The sequence below is a fragment of the Dendrobium catenatum genome, unplaced genomic scaffold, assembly GCF_001605985.2.
Source record: "Dendrobium catenatum unplaced genomic scaffold, ASM160598v2 fragScaff_scaffold_954, whole genome shotgun sequence".
Lineage (NCBI taxonomy): Eukaryota > Viridiplantae > Streptophyta > Magnoliopsida > Asparagales > Orchidaceae > Dendrobium > Dendrobium catenatum.
This window is the reverse complement of record NW_021319416.1, coordinates 5,168-29,033: the sequence shown is the minus strand read 5'-3', so window position 1 is coordinate 29,033 and position 23,866 is coordinate 5,168. Positions and strand designations below refer to the sequence as shown.

The 23,866-nt window shown below is 36.8% G+C and overlaps 1 protein-coding gene across 3 annotated transcripts in view; it reads left to right on the top strand.

The window, feature by feature from the left end:
• Nucleotides 1–22,331, top strand: part of LOC110094641 (probable protein phosphatase 2C 52) — a 30,140-nt gene extending 7,809 nt beyond the window's left edge. Inside the window, exons 1-7 of one of the 3 annotated variants that reach the window (XM_028697519.1) lie at nt 17,071–17,093; nt 17,751–17,878; nt 17,974–18,072; nt 18,179–18,337; nt 18,981–19,067; nt 19,301–19,392; nt 22,222–22,330. In XM_028697519.1, the coding sequence (XP_028553352.1) occupies nt 17,806–17,878; nt 17,974–18,072; nt 18,179–18,337; nt 18,981–19,067; nt 19,301–19,392; nt 22,222–22,314 (603 nt within the window). In that variant the 5' untranslated portion in view covers nt 17,071–17,093; nt 17,751–17,805 and the 3' untranslated portion in view covers nt 22,315–22,330. Of the gene's footprint in view, nt 1–17,070; nt 17,094–17,720; nt 17,879–17,973; nt 18,073–18,178; nt 18,338–18,980; nt 19,068–19,300; nt 19,393–22,221 lie in introns of those variants that run through there. The other 2 variants (XM_028697518.1, XM_020819907.2) reach the window with 2 other exon arrangements.
• The last annotated feature ends 1,535 nt before the right edge of the window (nt 22,332–23,866 follow it).

Here is a 23,866-nt window from a genome sequence, read left to right as displayed (position 1 = left end):
ACATAGAGTTCATCATAAGTCAAGTTTAGAAGTCATAAGGGGATAGACAAGAGGTGATCTCGCGGTACATTTCCCTCATGATACTTGAAGGTCATTCACTACTCCAAAGTCTGTATCTCTTATTCACTCGGCAAACGCTGCAAGCTCGCTCGAGGACACACAAAGTGCTGGCTCTCTCACATCGGATATCTTCTTTCTTAACAATGCAATTATTAAATAATTATACTTGTCCTTTTTGAGCTTACTTTTTTTTTTGGGAAAATTTTGGGCTTGGCCCGTATATTGATAACAAAAAAGGTTACAAAATTGTAAGAAAACAAAAAAGCCCAACCAAAAAGAATGGGCAATTACTCATAAGAGCACAAAAAACAACACAAAGATGCTGAAACCACAAAAAGAACTTAGCAAGAGTTCCAAAAAATGCTCCAAAAATAGTTAGCCAGGACTTAGAATAGATAAAATAATAGGCAGACATGAACCCCTGATTTCCCGAAGTCCATCCAAGAGGGCTGTCAATCAGAGACCAACAATTGGAGCTTCATCATCGTCCAGGCAAAACAACATGATCCAAAATACGAGCGGTCAAGAGAGCAGGACTTGAAGCCTGCCATATCAGATGTTTCCCAGCAATTTGTTTGAATTTTTCCACATTGATACTTTTCCAAAAACCACTCTTTTAATACTAAACAGCAAGGAAGAACTTTGAACATCGCATCCAAGTCTCTGATTGTTCCTTTCTTTCCATACTTGATATATAATGCAACAAACAATCAACATATAATAATTCTTAACCATGAGAGAACCAAAAAAATCAGATTCCAGCCATTGTAGAAGATGCAGCACCGTTGGTCTAAGCTGAAAGATCTTAGTCTCAGGAATGAGACTTTCAAGAATAGAGAATGAAAAGGAACATTAAAAAAACAGGTGATTAACATTTTCAGAAGCGGTGTGACAGAAGGTGCAGGTATCCGGGACATGAATATTTTTAAATACTCAAAGCATCTGCAGTTTTCAAGCCACCGACAAGAGCAAGCCAAACATAAACATAATGTTTCAGAATATGTTTTTTATGCCACACCAGTTTGTACCAAGAGCAAGACATCATTTCTTTATAAAATTCCTCAATAAAATATCTAAAATTTACCATGTTTTGATTGTTCCAGATCAAATAGGGACCGACAATGTCATTTATCGGATTGCTGCTAACCATATGTCTCAGGAGCAGAGGGGTATTAACAGGTAAATTCCAATGCATATTCGTAATGTAGTTTCTCAACAAAGGTTGAGTGAACCGATCAAGAGAGGCCCCTCCAACATGATCAGATAAAGAAGCATTGTTGCACTAATGATCCCAAATCAAGGATATTGGAGCATTAGGCAAAATAATAAACTTAAAATTTGATTTCACAAGAGCAGCAGTTTTACAAACTGAAACCCAAAATTTATTAGCTTTAGAATGAGGAGGCCTCCAAGGTTAGGTGTAGTTGCTGGAGAGCCAAGTTGATAGGGGAGAGAGGCAATTATACATTCTATAAATCACCGAGCAATTGAAAGCAAACTAAAGAGCACTTATCGATGGAATACCCAACCCGCCTTTGAGTTTTGGCATACAAACTTTGTCCCACGAAACCATATGCTGTTTGTTATTGCAAGCAATGTCCCCAAAAAACAAAAATCTAGAACAAATTTTTTTACCTTACAAAAGAAGAGCTTCCTGCTAACTCATCATCGATGGGGTGATCTCTCCTACACCCTCCGATGCTAGTCCCTTGTTGACCTCCATAATTGGTTCAAAAAAAAAACGATGAAATAAAATATAATACCCATACCTACTGCTGTTGATATCCTGCTCAAATCCCGCATTTCTGCCGAAAATCCTGTCACAGTCTGCAAATCGGCGCCGTTGCAATCGCCCATTCCTTGCATGCTTGAATCACTTCGATTGTCGCCGGTTTGCACCAATAAATAGGAGACGAACGAAAACCTTCGGGTCTTCTTCTCTCCCGCACATACGAGCCTTATGCGACTTTCCTTCCTCTTAGTCGAAGACCTCTAAGTCCCGACCTCCTCTTCGTTTCTCGAAGCCGGACGCCAATCCAAATCCTCGCCTCCCTCATTCTTCATCTTCCAAACTTCTTCACACCTCCAAACATCCTGATAGACCCGACCCCTCTCAGTCGAGTCCAATAGGACCGAACTCCAGAAGCCGACATCCCCTCCTCCGCCTCTGTGCCTCAAGCCTCAGCCAAACCAAGCCCTAGCCTTGTACGATCCTCTCTCATCCGACTTGCTCCGACAACCTGGCTTAAGGTCTCGTTCGATCCAAAGGCTTGTTGTAGCTGACCGACCTCAACCCTTAAATCCCGACCTCTTCGTTTCTCTAAGCTGGCCGCCAATCCAAAACCCCGCATCTCTCTTTCATCTCTAAGCCTGAACCCCATTAGTTCCGCCCTCACTCCCCGTCGCCTGAAGCTAACCCGTCGCCCACTCTGCATGTACCCGAAGCTTCTACCCATCCTACTTAGGTAATTAGGTATATAGTTTACTTTTTTTAGTTAGTTATTAATTGTTATTACTTATTAGTTATGTGTGTAAAAAAAAGAAGAAAAAGGAAAATTTCAAAAAAAAGGAGGAGAAGAGATAAAAAAGAGAGTGGAGAAGTGAAAAAAAAGAAGAAGAAAGAGTGAGAAAATACAAAAAAAAAGAAAGAAAAAAAGGAGAAAGTTAAAAAAAAGAGATTTTTGTCTTTTCTGTCGTCGCCAATCCGGTTGTAAAGGTATAATTTCCTAACCTAAAAATCCCGCTCTCGAGGCTTGCGACGAGCCGACAAACCTCCCTACGCGCTCACGTAGCAAGGGGGGCGGGAAACTGGTGCGACACTTGCGACGAGGTGGGTAATCCCCGGAGCGCTCATGTAGCGTGAGGAGGCTAAAATTAAATACCCATACGTGGGGAAATACCTGTGCTCTTTTCAATAGGTGCCCAAGACCACCTAAGCGCTCATGTAGTGTCTTAGGAATTGAAGAAAATGCAGTCGCGGTGTCTATGGGCACCTACCTGAAGCGTCCATGTGGCGTAGAGAGGAAGGCTAGTCTCCCAAAATTTCCCCTAAACGGGGGAGACGCTGGGAGGTTTCCGAAATTTCGGGTGAACATAAGACTGCATTCGAACTTGATTTGGACTCAAAGAACAACAGGACTTGTGAGCTCGAACTTGAACTAAGTGGACCTAAATGAACTCAAACTTAAATGAATTTGAATCCAAACAAGTGACAACGAATAGCAAGGAATTTTGGACTTGAACTCTAATTTGAGCAAATATAAAGAACCTTCACTCAAATTGAACATCAGTCAAACTTGCAAACATTGAAGTTAAGCTTGAATGAACACTTACAAGGGACTTGGGCAAGATTTGCACAACTTGAACCTGCACACCGAACTGAACTTGAACTAGATTCAAATCTGGACTTGGATATTAGATCTAAACAAAGTGCAAAATGACATTGAATTTGAAGGATCAATAAAGAACTAAACTTTGAATCATTAAATATTTGAACAAACATAAAATGCAAGTGCTAATTAAAAATTCAAATTATTTGATTGAAAATTAACAATCATAAGTGGCTTAAACTTGGAGTTTGAGTGATAAGTAGCAAGATCCATGAGTTGAATCATGAAGTGTTGGACCTGACAAGATCCATGAGTTGAATCATGAAGTGTTGGACCTCGCAAGCAATATGTAAATGTAAAACGAGATAAAGATTCTCAAAATTCATGCAATGATTCATTTATGAATAATGCAGTAATACATTCATGAACAAGATTTGGAGATCTAACAATCTCTCTATAATGGGCATGATGAATATGGAGGCCTGCAATGATTGTCTATACTACATGTGATAATACCATGATAAGAATGCATTCCTATCCATTACGAGCATAAAGGAAGTGATCATTGTGGTATTCTAGAGCCAACACTGAGCAACTCTCAAGTGACTAAAGTATTCCTCTATGAACAATTGAACATAAAGACCAGTGCAATGAATAGCACTCTATACAATTGTGCAGGAAGATACGGTAATCCTTGCAAATAATAAGATTTCTTGCCAACATGCTCAGTGCAACATACAATGAATTCAAGTATCCATAAGCAAGTATAGAAGATTCATCATGCATATGAATATTGACTTGAGAGTTAAAGAAAGGAAGGTATAAACTTTTGATGCATGCGACACTTTCATCTACAAGCGACATCAGCAGAATTATAATAAATGTCAAGCAAACAAACAAATGAGAATGAAAGGGAGGAAAATTGGAGGGGTATATATATATAGTTGATTGCAAGCAAAGATCAATGATACAAGTCCACCATGCAAGTTATAAGGGGGATGAATAACTTGTAATGTTCACCATTACTCACACGCAAGAAACAAAATTATAAGTGAGTGAGCATGAAGAAGTGCAGTAATGTCCTTATCACTAGCAATGATTCAAGTCCAAGAAGATGCATAAGTAAAAGGATCTCAAATGTGCACAGAAGAGGAATGATTAAATTGAAACAACTTGGAGCATTCGGTCAAATCGATATGCAAACAATAATGATATATGGTTATAAGTGTAATAGGTCCCTTGTGGTGGCAAATACACATTCAACTTCGGATAGCTCATGGACGAATATATCAACTCGCTTGTAAGCAACAATTGCAACATAACATACAGTGATTATGGGGATACTCTCATAGTCAATGCCAATCAAGCATCCAACAAATACACGAATTCCCTACGATCAGAAGAGTTTGATAGGTGACATGTGATAACTCAAACATACAAGGCATAATAAGCAATAAAAGCAAATGTTTGTGGGGTTGTAAGAGACCCGTTATATATGCAAAATTTCATCTACGAACAAAATTTTATATGAGTACGATGAATAGGAATCCCTATGAGCTATCATAGAAGATTTATTGTTCGCCTGTTTTGTCAACCATCAGCAAATGCAAAAGTACTGTGATAAATGCAAATACCTACAAGTACTTGTAAGGGACCTGATGTCTACAAGCACAATGCAAGAGAACTATGATAACACGATTCATCTGCAAGCAGCAGTAGCAGCTATACTACAATGCAAGGGATCCCTTATGAGCATGTAATATGCCGTTCCCCAGTAAAGATCAAAGACTTTGAGCAAAAATGTAAAAAGAATTGTGATAGATGCAAGCATTTACAACCTAAGGTAGGAGATTCATTGGTGCACTATGATCTACCTGCAGAAAGAAATAAGCAGTGCATTACAGTCAACCTGTATAAAGCAGCGAATATCTCAATTCAAAAGCTGTTACGCTACGCCACCGGATCCGCAACATTCATGCAAGTGGATAGAAGACGTTTATAAATATTCCAAGAATACCCTCATATATGCATCATAATTTGTATACACATAGATACACAAAAGGGGTAAAGACAATCACAAAACCCGCATAGGCCTCGAGGAGCGTGTTTTGGATATATACGTGACATCTAGGGATGCTGCGCGGGTCAAACGATGAATCCAAATTTGAACTTGATCCTCCTAAGCAGGTGGATATAAGTTAACAAGGTTCAATAAATAATTATAAAATGCCCCCCAACACCCGCATGGGCCCCGACGAGTATGCTATGGGTATACACATGATGTCTAGGGATGTTGCGCGTCTAAATGATGAATTTAGGTTCGAACCGATTCTGCACGAGACGGTTTGAACCATTAAATAAATATGCGGTCATGAGGTCGACCGAGATATTTATTTTATACATTCGACGAGCGTGTTTTAAGTACATACATGACGTCTAGGGATGCTGCTCGGATCAATAAGTGAATTCAAGTTCGAACCTAATCCTTCTATACGGCTCAATAGGAGTTGACAGGGTTTAAACATTCAAACAAATATACGGTTGCGACGACCATTATATTTGTCTTAATACATTCATATTAGACATTCTAGGCCTATAATAATGATAATTCACTAACAAAGGTATGAAGCCTGCGAAACTTGATCCTCTGTCGGCAAAATGACAGAGTCAACAGGGTTCAACCAACAAAGGAAATAATCTCTTTCACCCCGATGATGGCCATGCTGAATGCAGATATCAACCGGAGGAGTTAACTCCAAATATTTCAAATTCCACCTAAATACCCATGAAAATCCAAAAACACCAAAAGTCCCAATATCCAAATGTTTTAAAATTGAAATCAAACCATCAAACACTTAAAAGCACAAAATTTATCCACCCTCCGCAATGGTTTGTCGAGGTGGACAAATTAAAATTTAATTTAATTCACATAGAGCTAATGCTCAGTATAAAATATCACTAGGATCCATTCTCAAAGAATCTCCTGCCAGTAAAGATATGGTACGTGTCTTTTAACCGGCAGTTTTGCCGCCAAATGACACCGCAAGATAAACAGTTATGACCCGGGGCCTTTTGAACTGAGTGGTTTTGCCGCCAAATGGCACCACAAGATATCAGTTATGGCCAGAGCCAATACGTTTCTTAATGTCATCAAATTCTTGAGATATGAATTAATAGGATATAATCGATAGGGCACAAAGCCCTCTGTTAGTTAAGGTGGATTCAAATTTGTCCCCTTAGACAAACATTCACTCCAGGAAGCAACTCATGACTGCTAATAAGGATCCTTCTGTCAGGTTGGGTCGGCTACCTCCTCTGACTAAGTAGATCAGGGATCATGATGGCCCGGAACGACAGAACCATGAGATCTTGATTGGGTCCATCATCCATTCCCCCACCATCTGCTTTACGTGCAAGATGGTGAAATTTTCAATTTTAAATATCAAACTTTTTAAATTCCCAAATCCAAAACCGTACTGCTTCTATATGCCAGATAACATGTATTCTATACGTATCTGATTGACGACTAGCCTTAATCGAAAGTTCTCTCTCGTGATCGGGAGGGGTAATTAAATATAGGGGCTTGCGCTTATAGGAAACTAGAACTCAGATCATAAAGTGCTCGCAAAATGAGGGTGAAATCTCTGGGTAGTATCTTATCTACAAACCCTTATGCCTTCCCAAAATTTATCCCGAAACTTAATCTGTTAAAACTCCCCCCGAAGCGAAACAAGAAATGCACAACGGGCGGAGGCCGGGGCCGAATTTTCGAAGCCCACATCCTCGAATACACAATCACCTTCTCACCTTGAACAACAAGGGATTCTTATCCTCGTCATCCACAGTGATTGCCTCCACAGGGACAACGTGAGCAACAACAACAAGAATTTGTCCAATAGTTATGGTAATTGACTCCTTTGTGACAGTGGTTTCCTCCCCAACTTTGATTCACATGAGGGAGGGGATGAGTTCCATAGGCCCGGCCATCTTCTGAGCCTTCTCCTTATCAACCTTCTCGCTCAAAGAGGCCGCCATAGAGTTGGAAGCCTTTTGTTGGGATGGGTTAGTTCTCCCTAGGTAGAATGCTATCTTCTTGGCCGCTTGGCTATGGGAGCGAGCTGGTCTGATAAGATTCATTTCTCAAAATATTCACTGGTTCTCTTATTACAATGAGTGAGAAAATAACCCATCTCCCAACGCAGGCTTAGAATTTATGGAGAAGCTTAGTGCTGCATAATGCCACATCGACTTCATCAACACGAGGTTAACTTGATTCTCAAGACTACAATAAAAATAGGATAGAAAATTTGCATTTATTTCTCTGTTTTTTGTTAAGTGGTCACATCAAATTTTATTCTTTCTCCCTTCTTGCCACTCTCTTATCGAATGGCAAAGTGAATCGAGGAACTAAATATATACCCATGATGGCCTTCTAAGGTGTTTTAATAGGAAGCGACCGAGCCATGATGAGGGTACTCACAGATCTTTTAAAGGACTCACTCGTGACCAGTAGAGGAACTTGTCCAAGGAGAATGGTGGACGTCACTCATCTACAACTGCTAAGGAGCTTGCCCTACACTGGGCGAACATGAAGTTTCTCTCTTAGCAAACAGATCAACACTCATCTCAATCAGAACTTTCCCTTGAGCTCAACTGACTCAGTTATAGGAAAGTGCTTACCCCAAGGACTTCACACTCCACACGAATACCACTGCTGGGTTTAGGGACTCTTCATCCCCGCAAAAGCCATTACTCGCCTTTCACGGCAAGGTGACCTCGAGCTCCCTATGACATTCGCTGACCTGATATAACGATTCACCAACCATGGGTCCATCTCCCCTCAAGACTCACTCACATACTCGCCGGGCCTACACGGCCCCTCCTGAGCTTGCCCGATTGTTGACACTACCCTCTTGCAGCCAATCAAGAGGCGAAACATGGCCTAGATTAGCACGTAGATTTGTACGGATATTTTGTATAGCCTTTATTTTTACATTTCTCTATGTAGCCTTTTATGTAGCACTTATAACTTTATAAATAAAGGGTGATGAGTAGTTTGGATCTTTTGCCCTAGACTTTTTGGATCTTTTGTTATTCTTGAGCTCTTCTTCTTCTTCTTGTATTTTTTGATAAAGGTATTGGAGATTCTACCAACTTAGTCTCTTCATTATTCTCTCTACTCTCTATTCTCAACTCACTAGGTTGATTTACTATTAATGTCAAGTGATATCCACCAGACAAATTTGTGTTCAACAACATTGACTATCATGAGACATTCATTCTCATCACCAAGATGCCTATTGCATTCTTATCACTACAGCCCTTTACACTAGACAATCACTTAATCAAAATTTTTCAATGCTTTCTTATGTGGTCATTTACAGGAAACTGTCTACATGTTGTAGCTCTAAGTTTTTATTGATATGCAATATCATCATCATATTTTCTTACAGAAAGCTATCTATAGTCTCAAATAGGCTCCTTGATAATGATTTTCCATCCTCTCAGAACACGTTCAGCATACCGTCTTTCTTCCCAGTATTGCAGATTCTTCATTACTCACCTGTCATCACGATGTAGCGGCTATGTATCTCCTCATCTGCATTAATGATATTCTTCTCACTAGTAAAAACCTTGACACCATTTCCAACCTACTATGCAACCTTCAGCAAAAGTTTAACGCACGCAACTTAGGTAATCTATCCTACTTCCTATTCATTTAATGAGCCTCCACATCATAGAATCTACACCTTAATCAAACAAAATCAAACTAAATATTCCTTGGACATCCTCCACTGAGCTAGTATGATAGATTGCAAGCCACTTCACAATCCCGACACCTCCAATGCAATCTCCCCAGCCACTCCAAATCCTAAATATCCAAGTTGGTATATTTATTGCCACTTAATTGACTCATGACAGTATCTCTCTATAATAAGATTTGATCTCTCCTTCGCATTGAATTGTTTCTGTTCATTTATCAATCACTTGATCAACATTTTTAGCAACTTTAAAAAGTGCTTCAATATATTAAAGGTATTCTCACAAACAATTTACCCATCCGCCAAGGACCTCTACAATTACAACTCTGATCCTTATCGGTTTGGCGACTCTACTAATCACAAGGCCACCACGAGCTACTGTGCTTTGTTATGTCTAAAGCTAATGTCTTGGTGCATGAAGAAGGATCCATTGTAGCTCATTCATCACTTAATGAAGATTATCAAGCCCCTCCAACTGCAACCACATATTTGATACAGTTTACCTATTGACTAAGGACCGTCTCAGTTACAATCATACTCTAATTCTAATTGAGCTGATGTCTCTACTGATCACAAGTCCACTACAAGCTTCTGCGCATTCTTTTGTCTCATGCCAATATCTTGGTTTGTGAAGAATCATCCATCATGGCTCGTTCGTCAATTGAGGCAGAACATCCTGCTTTTGCAATTGCAACCATATATTTGATGTGGCTTCCCTGGTTATTGAAGGATTTTTGGCAATCCCATCACCTCTTCTGCCTTACTATACTGCGATAAAGTCTTTGCACTTCTCTTTGTAATAACCATGTATTTCATGCAAGAATAAAATACATAGAAATTGACTATTATTTTATTAGAGATTACATCAAATTTGGACATCACAGTTCATTATGTTGTCACTCAAGATCAGCTTATAGATATCTTCACAAAATAATTATTCAGCACTCGCTCCCAATTTCTTTGCTACAAATTGGCGGCTCTAGCAGATTCCTCAATTTGAGGGGTGTTGGTAACAACCATCATCATTACATACAGTGGAAATACAAAAACTGTCCTGAATATCTCCACAACCTGTCCTTGCTTCATCCTCACCAACCAGCTGAAACAGAATATTCAGTCAGAGCCACTCGTTGAGACCTTATTCTGATTTTCTGTCCTTCCTAGCTGTAGCCTTCTTCATAAAAAGGCACCTATTATTTCCTCTGTAGAGGAGGAAAGAATACAGCTCTGTTTTCTACTTCCATTTTTCCTTACTGCCTCTATGCTTCTCTGTTGGTTTGTTGACACTTTTCCCCCCTTGCTCCAACAATTCGGGAATGAATACTATGTTTGCTTCTTATGTGATCCTTTTGCTATAAATCTTGATTTAAACTAGCGCAACTGCTAATAATAGTAGTAATTAGTTGTAAAGAAATATAACGCAGAGACAGAAACATGCGAGAGAATGCCTGGGGAATTCTTTCATATGTTTCTCGTACAGTCACATACATGTATTTATAGACATTGCTAGCTAATGATATTAGTACTCGTGTAATTGACAGTTGGAGAGAATGTTTCCAATGTTTTAATGTAACTATTTTGTATCTGTTATTACTCCCCCGCAAGCTGATGGTTTGAGTTGAACCGTAAGCTTGTTTCTTAGATGCTGAAAGTGTGGAGTTGATAGAGATTTCGTCAATATATATGCAATTTGATCTTGAGTGGTAACCAATGATACGATAACAATTTGAGATTGAATATGATCACAAATAAAGTAGTGATCAATTTCTATATGTTTAGTTCTAGCATGGAACACTAGATTGTTTGCCAGAGCTATTGCTGAAGTGTTATCACAACTGAGTTCAGTTGGTAATATAGTGGGGATTTTGAAATCCTACAGTAACCTTCTTAGCCATATGATATCCGAAATTGCAGTTGCTAATGATCTATATTCTGCCTCAGTTGATGTTCGGGCTTATGTATGTTTGCTTTTTAACACTCTAAGATATAAGAGTATTACCTAGGAAGGTACAATATCCCGATGTAGAGCGTCCAGTGTCTTTGTCTCCAGCCCAATCAGCATCCAAAAAGGATTTGAGTTTGAGCGGACCCTTGGAGATCGGTAGCCCGAAGTGTGTAGTTCCCTTAATGTATCTTAGCAGTCGTTTAAGGAGATATGCATGTTGAGAATTAGGACTGTGCATATTTTGAAAGAGCAAGTTTACTGCATATGAAATATCCGGTCTTGTAATAGTCAAGTACTGTAACGATCCTTTAATTTGCCGATATATCTTCGGATCAGATAGCAAAGTGTCAATATGAACATGAGTTGGTATTTTTGTGCAGCAGGGATTAGAAAGAGGTTTGCACAAGCTCATTCCAGCGGCTTGGAGAATATTGGCAGCATAGTTTGCTTGAGATAAGAAGTAAGAATGTTATGTTGGAACTATTTTAATACCCAAAAAATTGCTTGCTGAACCTAGATGCTTCATGGCAAACCGATTACTTAACTGTTGAATTATGGTAGATAGCATAGTAGGACCATTGCCCGTGAGTAAGATATCATCCACATATATAACCAAATAGATTTGGACTGTATCTTTGTGTAATATGAGCGGAGAAGATTCTGCTTTTCCATAAGTAAACCCGAGAGACCTAAGATATGTGGAGAAGGTTTGAAACCATTGCCTTGATACTTGTTTAAGCCCATATATAGCTTTCTTAAGAAAACACACATGATTGGGATGATTATTATCTTCGAATTCTTTCGGTTGCTTCATATAGATAGCTTCATCAAGAGCCATACAAGAGCGCATTAGTAACATTCAATTGATGTAATTACTAGTTGTTTACAGGAGCAATTGTCAGGAGAGTTCTTATTGTAGGGAACTTAGCTACTGGACTAAAGGTTTCAAGATAATTTATGCCGTATTGTTGATGATTGCCTTGAGCCACAAGTCTTGCTTTAAATCTTGCAATGGAACCATTTGATTGAAATTTAGTTAGAAAAGTCCACTTGTTGCCTAGAATATGGACATTATTAAGAGGTTGAACTAGTTCCCATGTGCCTTGTTTTTGCAGAGCAAGAAATTCCTCAGCCATAGCTTTCCGCCAATGAGTTTTGATAGCCTCAGAGTATGATGTTGGATCGGATTCAATAAAGCAATCTAAAGTTTGTTTATGAAAGAAGTTGAGCATTTTCCTTGGTTTAAGCGAGCCAATTTTTGATCTGGTTGTCATCCGATGATGACATATAGATTGCTGTGGTGGTACAATCACAGATGTGATAGGGTTATTGAAGTTTTCACTGTTGGTTGGTTGAACAGATGGTGGTTCAACAGTACCTTCAGGCAACTGATGATGTAAGATTGGTAGAGGTAGAAGATTTTGAGCTTGAGGTGGATAGCAGAGAGCTGGGTATTAGAAGATGAGGATTATTTGATTGAGGTATGGGTAATGAGGTAGTGGGAGCTGCTGATTGAAAAGGAAATGAATGTTCATCAAATGTTACATGCCTAGATATATAGTTTTTTTTTTTTGGTCCAAGCATTTGTAACCTTTTGAGACACTTGAGTAGCCAAGAAACACAGAGTGCAATGAGCGTGGTTCTAGCTTGTTACATTAATTTTGTGGAAGCCAAGGAAAACATACACAATCGAAAACTCTTAGAATAAAGTAATTAGGTTTTTGTTGATATAGTATTTGAAGAGGAGAATGAAATGATGTTGTTCTAGAGGGTAACCTATTTATGAGATAGGAAGCCGTAAGCAGCACATCAGGCCAAAACGAATGAGGAATAGATGCAGCTTGCATAAGGGTCCGAGTAGTTTCTATGAGATGGCGATGCTTTATTTCAGCCAAATCATTCTGCTCTGGGGTGTAAGGACATGAAACTTGATGTTGATTGCCCTGTTGATTGAGAAAAGTAAGAAGTTCTGAGTTTATGTATTCTTTCCCACCATCCGACCTTAGGCATTTGATGTGATGAGATGTTTGTTTTTCCACTAAACATTTGAATTTAATGAAAATAGAATACACCTCAGATTTGTATTGCATAGGAAAGACCCAAGTAAAGCTGGAAAATCGTCTATAAAGACTACATAATATTTGAATCCTTGATTTAAAGTAACTAGGAAAGGACTCCAAACATCAGAGTGAATAAGAGATAGAGGCTGAGATGATCTAGTTGTAGAATGAGGAAAAGACAATTTGTGGCCTTTGGAGACCTTACAATGAGTACACACAGAACTATGCATAGGTATATGAAGCATTTTGTTATTTGTGGATACAATGTGAAAAGTATGCAAATGGGGATGACTAAGTCTTTGATGCTAAAAGGAAGATGCCTGCCTGGTGGTAGCTAGTGCATGTTGAGAAACATAGAATGCAGCTAAACGTATGGGATATATGCCTTTATGGCTTGGTCCCGATAAAAGAGTTTTGCTTGTCTTCAAATTCTTGATAGCAAAACTTGATGCATCAAAACAAACACATACATCGTTGTCTCTAGTTAGATTTGAAATTGATGAGAGATTGTGTGATAGTTTTGGTATATGAAGAAGTGGGGAGATTTGAAGCTTATAGTATGGAGTAGGTAGTATACCATTCCCAGAATGTGCTATTGGTAGAGATCGACCATCTCCAATAATGATGTTGACATTGCCATTGTATGGTTCTGCTTAAGACAGATTGTCATGAGAGTTTGTTAGGTGCGCAAATGCACCTAAATCCAGATACCAATTAGGATTGATTGGCTCATTTGCAGCAACAAGTGCTCAGGAAGATGAATTTGGTGGGTATGTTTCTGGAGGATTGTAACTTTTGTTAAGCCTGTGCCAGCAGTTATGTACCGAATGACCTCTTTTATTGCAAATTTGATAGGTGATGCCGTTTTTGCTGTCTGAGGAGTAGAATGACCACGCCCTCTACGTCCGCATTCTCTCGCTAAGTATAAAGCTGTAGAGGAGTTAGTGATCGAAACCTGCTTTATTGATTCAGCTTCAATGTTGATTTCTTCACTAATTTAAAGATAATAGAGGTCATTTAGGCTTATAGGATGAAGCTTTGTGCGAATTGACATCTTGAAGGCTTGATAAGAAGGTGGAAGGTCATTTAGAATACATAGTATGATGTCTTCCGGATCAATCGTCGTGCCTGCCGCAACAATATTGTCTACTATATTCTTGATTTCTATAAGATATTGTGACATTGTGAGATTCTTCATTTGTATATTATGAAGCTCATTTTTTAGTTGTATAACTCGGGATCTGTTCGAGGATTGAAGTCTACGCTCGATTGTTGTCCAGATGGCCGAGCGGGTCTCAAGATTGATCACATACGGAAGAATTGCCAGAGACAGTCAAACATATAGCCGCTGCAAGATTTTGGTCTATGAGAATCCATTCATTGTACTTGGGATTGATTTCAGTGGTTCCATCTTGACGTTGATGAAGACGAGGTGGTGGGGAAACGGAAGGAAGAAGAAAATTAGCAAAACCATTAGCGTTGAAGAGTTTGAGCACCTGAGATCTCCAGACAGAATAATTTTCTGGGGCTAGTTGGGTATGAACGATAATCTTGATGTTGAAGATGACAAACTTGAGAGATGCCAATGCTGCAATGATCAACAAGCGAGACGACTGGTTGTTCAGCCGTCTGCGATGACGACGAATTCGTCATGGCGAGAGAAGAAAAAAATCAAGAACTAAAACAAATGAGGACTAGTGCCTGCTTTGATACTATAAAGAAATATAACGCAGAGACAGAAACATGCGAAGAGAATGCCAAGGGAATTCTTTCATATGTTTCTCATACAGTCAGATACATGTATTTATAGACATTGCTAACTAATGATATTAGTACACGTGTAATTGACAGCTGGAGAGAACGTTTCCAATGTTTTAATGTAACTGTTTTGTATCTGTTATTAAGTAGTTTATTCAATACGTAGATGAGGAAAGGAGGCTGAGATCATTTAAAATACTTTTTGCTGGTTTATAGGAGGTAGTAACAACATGACAATGGGTGGTCGATGATCTTGTGAGCTTGTTAGCTAGGTATTGAGATCTGTTCAGTTTGGTAGCAGTCATGTAGCATGCAATTATGATATATTGAACTTTACTGAGGTAATGGTGACTGTTGGCAGAACAATCCTTCTAGTAAGGTTATTCACCGGACTCGAGCAAATGGACTTATAGTATGACCTGTCTGTAAACTGTACTTAGGTTTGGGAGCAAAATATTTTAGACCAATTAGTACCCCATATAACTGGAAAAGTCTTTTATTTTGTTAACATGTACTTTTTATGTGATTTAAACTCGCTTAGGCTTCGAACTTGTAAGTATTACAACTCATCCAAAAATATATATCTGTTAGCTTAGGAAAATGTCAAGATAGGAAAGTTCTTTGTATTTAGTAAGCCGTATATGTTTATTTGGTTGTTAGAATATTATACTTACTCTATTGAATAAGACACATTAAAGAGATTTTCCCCTTTACTGTATCATTTTTTTTAATGCCCTTTCAAATGCAATGTTACATTTTTTATTTGGGATATTTGTATTAAACTCCCAATAGTTTGGTATTTTGGTGAAATGTTTTTGGGATATTTATTAAAACTCCCTATATTTTGGTCTCTTGATAATAAGTGACAATAGTTTCAAAATTTACAAGGACAAAAATTTTACTCTATTTCACAAACAAGACCAACTAATCCTGGCCTTGTATTAGGATTGTTAGAAATCCTATGAGTACTCTAGGGTTAATTTTGAAACATCGGTTGTACTACTTGTTGCGGGCTAGAATATACGCGGCGATAGAGTTAGAGTCCTACGTCTTAGCATTGCACGGATATTTAGCTCACACACAGTGAACACAAGATTTTTTATGTGGAAAATCCTGGAAAGGGGAAATATCACGGGGCCTGGCCCAGCTGAAAATGATTCCACTAGAATTCGAGTAGGTTACAGTGGGCTGACTCATCTTTGAGGGCGATCAGATTACAAATATCAACCGTATGGTTGATGTCAAGGGTAAATGAAAGTTCGACGTCACTTGGTGGTCTGGCAAAAGTCTGGCGTAACATGGAAATTAAGGTATCAGCTACTAGAACCCTTGTGTCTGTAGGTGGTTTGAAAGAACTTAGGGTGTTAAGTGGTAGTCCGACAGAAGTTTGGGCATCAATCGGTGCTCCGACGGAGCTCATTGACGGTCTAATGGAGCTCAAGACGTTAAGTGGTGGTTCGACGGAGATCAGGGCGTCATGTGGTGGTTCGGTGGAGCTCAGGGCGTCAGACGGTGGTCCAGCGGAGCTCAGGATGTCAGGTGGTGGTCCGGCAGAGCTCACGGCGTCAAGTGGTGGTCCGGCGAAGCTCAGAGCCTCAGGTGGGCTGGCTGAGCTCAGGGCCTCAGGTGGTGTGGTTCGAAGCTTCGAACAATGCTTCTAACCCTTGATTTGGACCCATTTTTGCTCAAATTGGGTTGGACTTGGTGTCATTGGGTTCGTATTTTCGAGACGTTCAATTTGACTGTAAGTTTGCTGAAATCGGAGTTCGGATGGTCCCAATTTTAATTTCGGAAGTTTCCGACTTGATTTTGCATCAAGATTCGTGCCCATTCAAGATAATTTTTTGATGATGTATCACTACTAATAGTAATATCATAATGTTATGCTATGATTTCATAACAAACTCTAGTAGTAATATCAGGTTTCACAAAAAACCCTAGTAGCAGTGTTAGTGTTTATTGAAACACTGGTATAAAGTCAGCCTTAGTTGCCCCTGTTTACAAAATATCTTATACTATTTGTCCTTGTTTGAGAAATTTTGAAACAATTTCTTTTCAAAAAAATATTATTATCATTATTTTTAAATTTTTTTTGGATTTGTCTTGCAGCTTTTATTGAAGCATGTTCTTAGGTCCTGTAAGCGCATCTTGGATGCCAACCCTAAATAATTAGGATAAGGTTATTTCTTATGATGATGACATTCTTTGCAAATCGGTTTGCTAAAATTTTGAAATGCTGTTTGAACTTGTTATCTGCTAATCTGCTATTTAATCTCTGTTTGTTCAGTGTCTCTTTTCCAGTAATAATGGTTTCTTTCACAACTATTCTTGAATGACTTGGATATTTGGCTGACATTTGAAAGAAAAAAACATTGAATTTGAGTGGAAATTCGTCTCATGCAGTTCTTTACATTGGTATCTTGTTCGGTTTAAATTAATATCAATGTTCTTCAATCCTATCTTTTAGGTGCTCTTGATTTGGTCTTAAATTGATGTTTTCCTGTAGAAGATAAATTAATTACAACATCAGATGAGTTAAAAAAATAATTGATGGTGTTCTTGAACCATAAGATAATGCGTTGGCATTCCGATCTGATATACCCTGGAAATTGTCGTGATAACATATGATACTCCAAAAAATGCTGCAGGACTAGATTTTTCTTTGATTTCATAGCCAAACATCGCCGCTAGTAAAACTAAAAATGAGGTTTTGTATGTATTATATTTTATTATTCTTTCCAACTATTTGAATCTCCTTGAATTACCTCTTACATGCCGTTCAAAGGGGGACTCTAAGAAATATTAGATTTTGTGGGTTTTCTTGGTTGCTTGATAGTGAGGATGGAAGATTGAGGGGTGGATATTCGAGCTTTAGAGGAAAGAGAGCAAGTATGGAAGACTTCTATGACATCAAGAACTCCAAAATAGATGGGAAAACAGTTTTTCTCTTTGGAGTATTCGATGGTCTGCCTTTTCCCTGCTCTTGTTCTCATATATTTTCGTTAACTTGGTATATTATTAGCTTCTCATACTTTTAGCTTCTTATCGTCACCCCTTAGGTCATGGTGGCTCACGTGCAGCTGAATATTTGAAGGACCACTTATTTGAAAACCTTTTGAGACATCCAAAGTTTATGGCAGATACAAAAACAGCTATACGTGAGCTTGAAATTTTTTTTTTTAAATTCCCTTGATTTTTAGAATGTGAATCTTTTTATATAAAATTGTTTTCTTCTTTGATTTATTCCTTTTAGAAAAAATGCAGGTGAAACATATCAAAAGACTGATTCCGATTTCTTGGATGTTCAAATCAATACTTTCAGAGATGATGGCTCTACAGCTTCAACTGCAATTCTGCTTGGCAACCGTTTATTTGTAGCAAATGTTGGAGATTCTCGTGCTGTGATATCAAAAGATGGAAAAGGTTCTAAGTTTCTTATGTTAATGTAATTTTCTTAACTGTATTTGGATGCATTTCTGAGATGGTGTCTTGGAACTTCCATTTGTTTATATTCATGGCATTTTTCAGAGCCTCTTGATGAATGAATTTCTAAAAGAAAGTCACCTACACACTGCAATTGCTATGGATGAACATTCCAACGAGCTTATTGACTAAAAAAGTCAAGGAATAAAATATGAAGCATGATTGTAAAAGTTGTGGCTAATGGTAATTGTTATTGGATATTTGTGCTATGTGAAAACCAAGTAAACAGAATGGACTTTCCCAAAAAACTTCAAGTTTTTTTCATCGGATTTGAATTTCATGCAATTTTCTTCAGACTTTGCATGATGAATTATTCCATGATTTTGGTTGGGGAAAGCTAATTTCGGGCGATCTTATAATGACAATTTGCAGTTCTAGCTAACTTCCTATACGAACAGTTTTCTGGTGATCTAGAAAATGATTTGACTGGTGTTCTGCCTAATGTTGCGCATAAATTTTCTTCAACTTCCTTTCTATATGACGGCATCTTGAATTTTATCATAAGTTCATAACCATTTAACTGATTTGGATCTTCAAGCTTCTCATATTTTTTACTTTCTTTGTTTTTCATTGCTGCTGATAGCTGTACCTCTTTCTGACGATCACAAGCCAAACAGAATTGATGAGCGCAAACGAATTGAGGATGCGGGAGGAGTAGTAATGTGGACAGGTAATTACCTCTTGCTGTGGATGTGTTTGGCTTCTTTATAATGTCAGCATTACATGTGGTCCATATTCTGTTTGCATTGTTCAAGGGGAAGTTCTTTTTTTAGTCAAAAGTTTTAAATAAAAACCTCATTGAGTAATTGAAATCCAATGGATTGCTTTGCGTTGTTATTAATTTAATTTCACTGAATGTCTTGGTGATGGTTGTTTCGTGATTATTAACAATTCATACTGCAGGGACTTGGAGAGTAGGAGGTGTATTAGCAATGTCACGTGCATTTGGTAATCGTTTGCTAAAACAGTATGTTGTGGCACATCCTGACATTCAGGTTAGTTTTTCATTATATAATTTTTTATTTTGGCAACTGAGTCATTTGTATTTTGTAAAACATCGAAACTATGTAGAGTATGGCAAGCTGCTTGCACGCATCAAATTTGGTCAGTTTTATGCATAATTTTTTTCCAAAGAAGAGTTGACAAAATTTGAGTTTCTGGTGGATGTTATTATCTATGTTGGAAACTCAAAATTTGCTTGAAAAACTCTAAAAAAATTTTCAACTCAAAATTTAAATTTGTTTGCTTTGACTTGAGGATGGCTAGCTCAAAATTAATTTGATTGAACTCAAAACTATATATATGTGTGTTATAACATGTTTGAAAACTTAGTAAAGGCTGATTAGTTTAAGAACTTAGATTAGATTTCTTACCTGGAATTTATAGACTTCGAAGAAGATAAGACAATTGATACAAAATAATTAGAATAAAAAATATATATTTATAAGAAAACTAAATGAAAAAGGGAATAAATCTAAGGACACTGACAAAGATTATAAATTATTATATGTTTGAAATGCTAATAATAAAATAGGGTTGGGATAGTACTGGATAGAGAGTTGCAAGATAAATTGTTTAAGCCAATATGATTAATGATATGATGATTGTTGTTAAAATAATTTTTAGTGATGATACTGTAAATGTGTTTAGTGTTTATGGTCATTCTACTAGAAGTTAGATTAGAAGATAGTTCTTAAAAATTAGATTTTGGGAAGTGATTTATAAATTGCTATAATATCATATACTTGAGGAAAAAAAAATTATTGGAGTTGAGTTAAATGAGCATATAACTTCTAGTAGAATGAACTATGAAAGGATTCATGGCAGATATGGAGTAGGAGATAGAAAATGAATTGCAAGAAGCTATACTTTATCTCACAACAACCTATGATCTTGAAATAGCGAATAAATACTTTTAAGGAATGAGAAGAATATTTAATTACTTGCAAATGTGGAACTACTAAATCACAAATGGTTATTTTTTTGTACTTAGGAAAGAATTTTTTTCTGCAAATATTCTTAAGTGACTCTAGAGGATAGTTTGACCACTTAATATATGGTAGTAATTTTGGATGTATATCATAGGAGTATAAAGAAAAGAATCAAACTAAATAATTACTTAAGTATAAGGTGGTGGAATATGAGAGCTGAGTAAGCATTAAATCTTTCTAGAAAGGTTTCTGAGAGGCAAATTGGAGTTCTGCAGTTAAGTCAAATTTGTTGTGGAATAAGATGATCAATTTCATTAACAACATTGTCATGGAAGTTTTGGTAGATTTTATGAATAAATTATGCACTATTAATGAGACAAATGTTGGCGTAAGGTGGTGTAAAAGGTTATTGGTGGGGGCAAGAAATATAGGGAGCCTATACCCCTCGCTCACACAAAAGAGATGAGGCACCCGATCACCCTCTAACACACTAAAATAGAAGAATGGACTAAAGATGAGGAAGAACAAACTCTTACATTTCAAATCTAAGACCGACTTAGAAATTAAAAACAAAATTACAACGACTTACAAACTTAAAATTAAAGACGACACCCTAAAGTTGCTTCACTTAGAGACGAAAGATACAGATGGAGTGGCACTTGCGGAGAGACGAAAGAGGTTAGAAGCCAAGACGAAAGGTTGGAAAGAGCTCGCAAGATTTCGGGAGGGGATGACTTAAATGAAGACATTAAAAACTATAATAAAAAGTACATTAAATAAAAGATAACTATGAACTAAAACTTAGCTAGTAATGAGCTAACCCTTAGTTTAATAAGTGAACTAAAAATCAGCTCATAAATGAGCTAAATTCTAGCTCAAATTTGATTAAGCTTGTAAACTTGGGGGAAGCCAAAATTGATTTATTTTGGACATGAGTTGACCCCCCCTTTGTCTACATCAGTTATTGGGGAAAAAAACATGTTTTTATGGAGCTAAAAAAAACTAAATATTATTAAAGCTTAATATGATTATTTTTATAAAGCTAAAAATCTTGCAAAGAATATAGAGAGCAAAGCAATAGCTCTAACTTTTTTGTGTTATATAAGGTTTTGTGATTTAGGATAATTAAGGTCTCTCACTAGATCAATTCTAACGGTCCATTATCATGACAATTAATTAGACTTTGTTTTATTTTATTTTTTTGGCCCAGTCATCTGAGGTTTAGAGAGAAATTTAAATGTAAAAACCTATTTTAAAATCTTATTAATCAACCCCAATTAAAAGTTCAAGAGAATAAAATATTTAATTGAATCCTTTAAATTGTTTCTAAATAGGGAGAGATTTTGGGGGGGCTGTCATTATGGCCTACCCAATTTTGGAGGGATTTTGGTATATATCCTTATAGGTTTTCCTTCTTTTCTGTAATACTTATGCACTATTTATACCTTTATTGATTCAATGAAAAAAAAGCTCTTAGATAAATACAGGATGAACTGAATATATTCATCTGAAAGTTGCATTTGGAAACGTGCAGAATATATTGTCATATTCATAGTGCCTAGGTGCTGATGATTTAACAATAAGATCACTGCAGATGGGTTTATTTTGATGGTCTTACTATCTTCCTTCACCTTAACTAGAGCCACACTAGCAAAGTTAGTTTATTTCTTATATCAAATCTTTTTTTGTAATCGGTTTGTCCTGTTTTGATGAATAAATTAATGGAGATGCATGGTTCATTTTGGGATAGTGATAATATAAATTACGGAATGCAATAAAATCAGCAGTTTGTTCCTATAGTTATTATGGAATTAAAGTAAGTGTTATATCCAGAATTATTGTATTTCCAGTCCTCGTCAACCTGTGAAACGTTTAAACTAACTCCTTATACAGGAAGAAGAAGTTGGTAAAGACCTAGACATCTTGGTTCTTGCTAGCGATGGTTTGTGGGATGTCGTACCAAATGAGGTGAGCTATTTTCTCTAAACTAATCATACATTCGCATTGCAACGGCATGGAAAAGTAACCCTCTTAATTAGTCAAGGAATGTTTTAGATGCCATACTTTTAATGTGCTCTCCTTGACAGTAATTATATATTTACATGATACATTCTTTTTCAGTGTGCATTTTGTTGATTACTACTGAATTCAATAAACCACAATGTGTGGCTGGCTAACCTTGTGGCACAAATTAGAAATTTGGTTTCCTTGTTGCAAAACGTTGCACATCTGCTTGCGAACACATTTTGGAAATGAACACAATCTAATATATACATAAAGAATATATTGAAATATAGATGAAATAGTCTATCAGATTTTCTTTTGTATCGATTGACTTATTGAATGGCTACAAAGTTTGGTCAGTTTTAGTTGAAACAGTTGTTTTTCTTTTTGCGACATAGGCTTGGTGAAAGAAACATTAAACTCACTCAACTTTGACTCATCCTAAAGTTGACTTGAATTGAATTCGATTTCCATTCCATACTAGAAATTGATTTTGAGTTTTCCTTATCTCGCTCAATACAATTCAAGTCGATTTGAGATATAGCACAAAATAGATAATTTCATTAATTAATTATATATATATATAAGTATAAAAATAGAGAAAACTACTTTGAATTTGAGTTTTTCTCATCTCGCTTGATACAATTCAAGTAGATTTGAAATATAATTCCAAGATATTTTCGTAAAATATATATAGAAAAGGTAGAAAAACACAGTGAGCTTCTTTGAATTTTATTTTTTTATTCTATGTACAGTGTGGAAGTATTTATAGATTTTTCTAAAATGTTTGTAGCAAAAATAAATCAAAGTTATTTTAATAAAAAGGGAAAAAAAATCCCCAGGAGTTGCTGATGGTTAGAATTGGAAGAGAAGGTACATATATTGCAATCTAAGGGCCATAAGAAGATCAATCCAATATTTAAAACCTTTAATCTGTGTTCAAGGATTCCTACCAATATCGGTTGACTTATTGGTCTCATAATCCTTCAACACTCAAACAAAATTATATAAACCTGTCATTTCATGTTTATTTTCTATTGGCACATATGAAGTAAATCGACCTGGCACATATGAACTAAATCAACCCACTTTCTAGTTTTTCTTTTATGAAATATCTATTTACCTCCACATGATCGGTACAATCATATTGTACTTAAATTATGAGCAATATTAATGGTAGATTTATTGTCCTAGTATATCTTCAGTGGTTCTTCCCATTTGATTTTTGATATTCCAAAATAATTTGATGCACAAAAACTTATAGATTCCTTTGGCAATATATCTAAATTCATATATCAATGCTAGATCTTAAAACATTTTATTTATTGCTCCTCTATATTTTGAGATTTCCTTCTAAAAATTTATAGTATTCAGCCGTGGATCTTGTATCCACTAACGAGCGTGCATAATCTGTATAAATATATCATTTAGTTTGTATATTTTCATACTCTATATAGAGGATCCTTACTAGGCCTTGATTTAAGGTATCTAGGTATTCTGTAAGCAGCTTGAAGGTGAAATTCTTTGAGTTTAT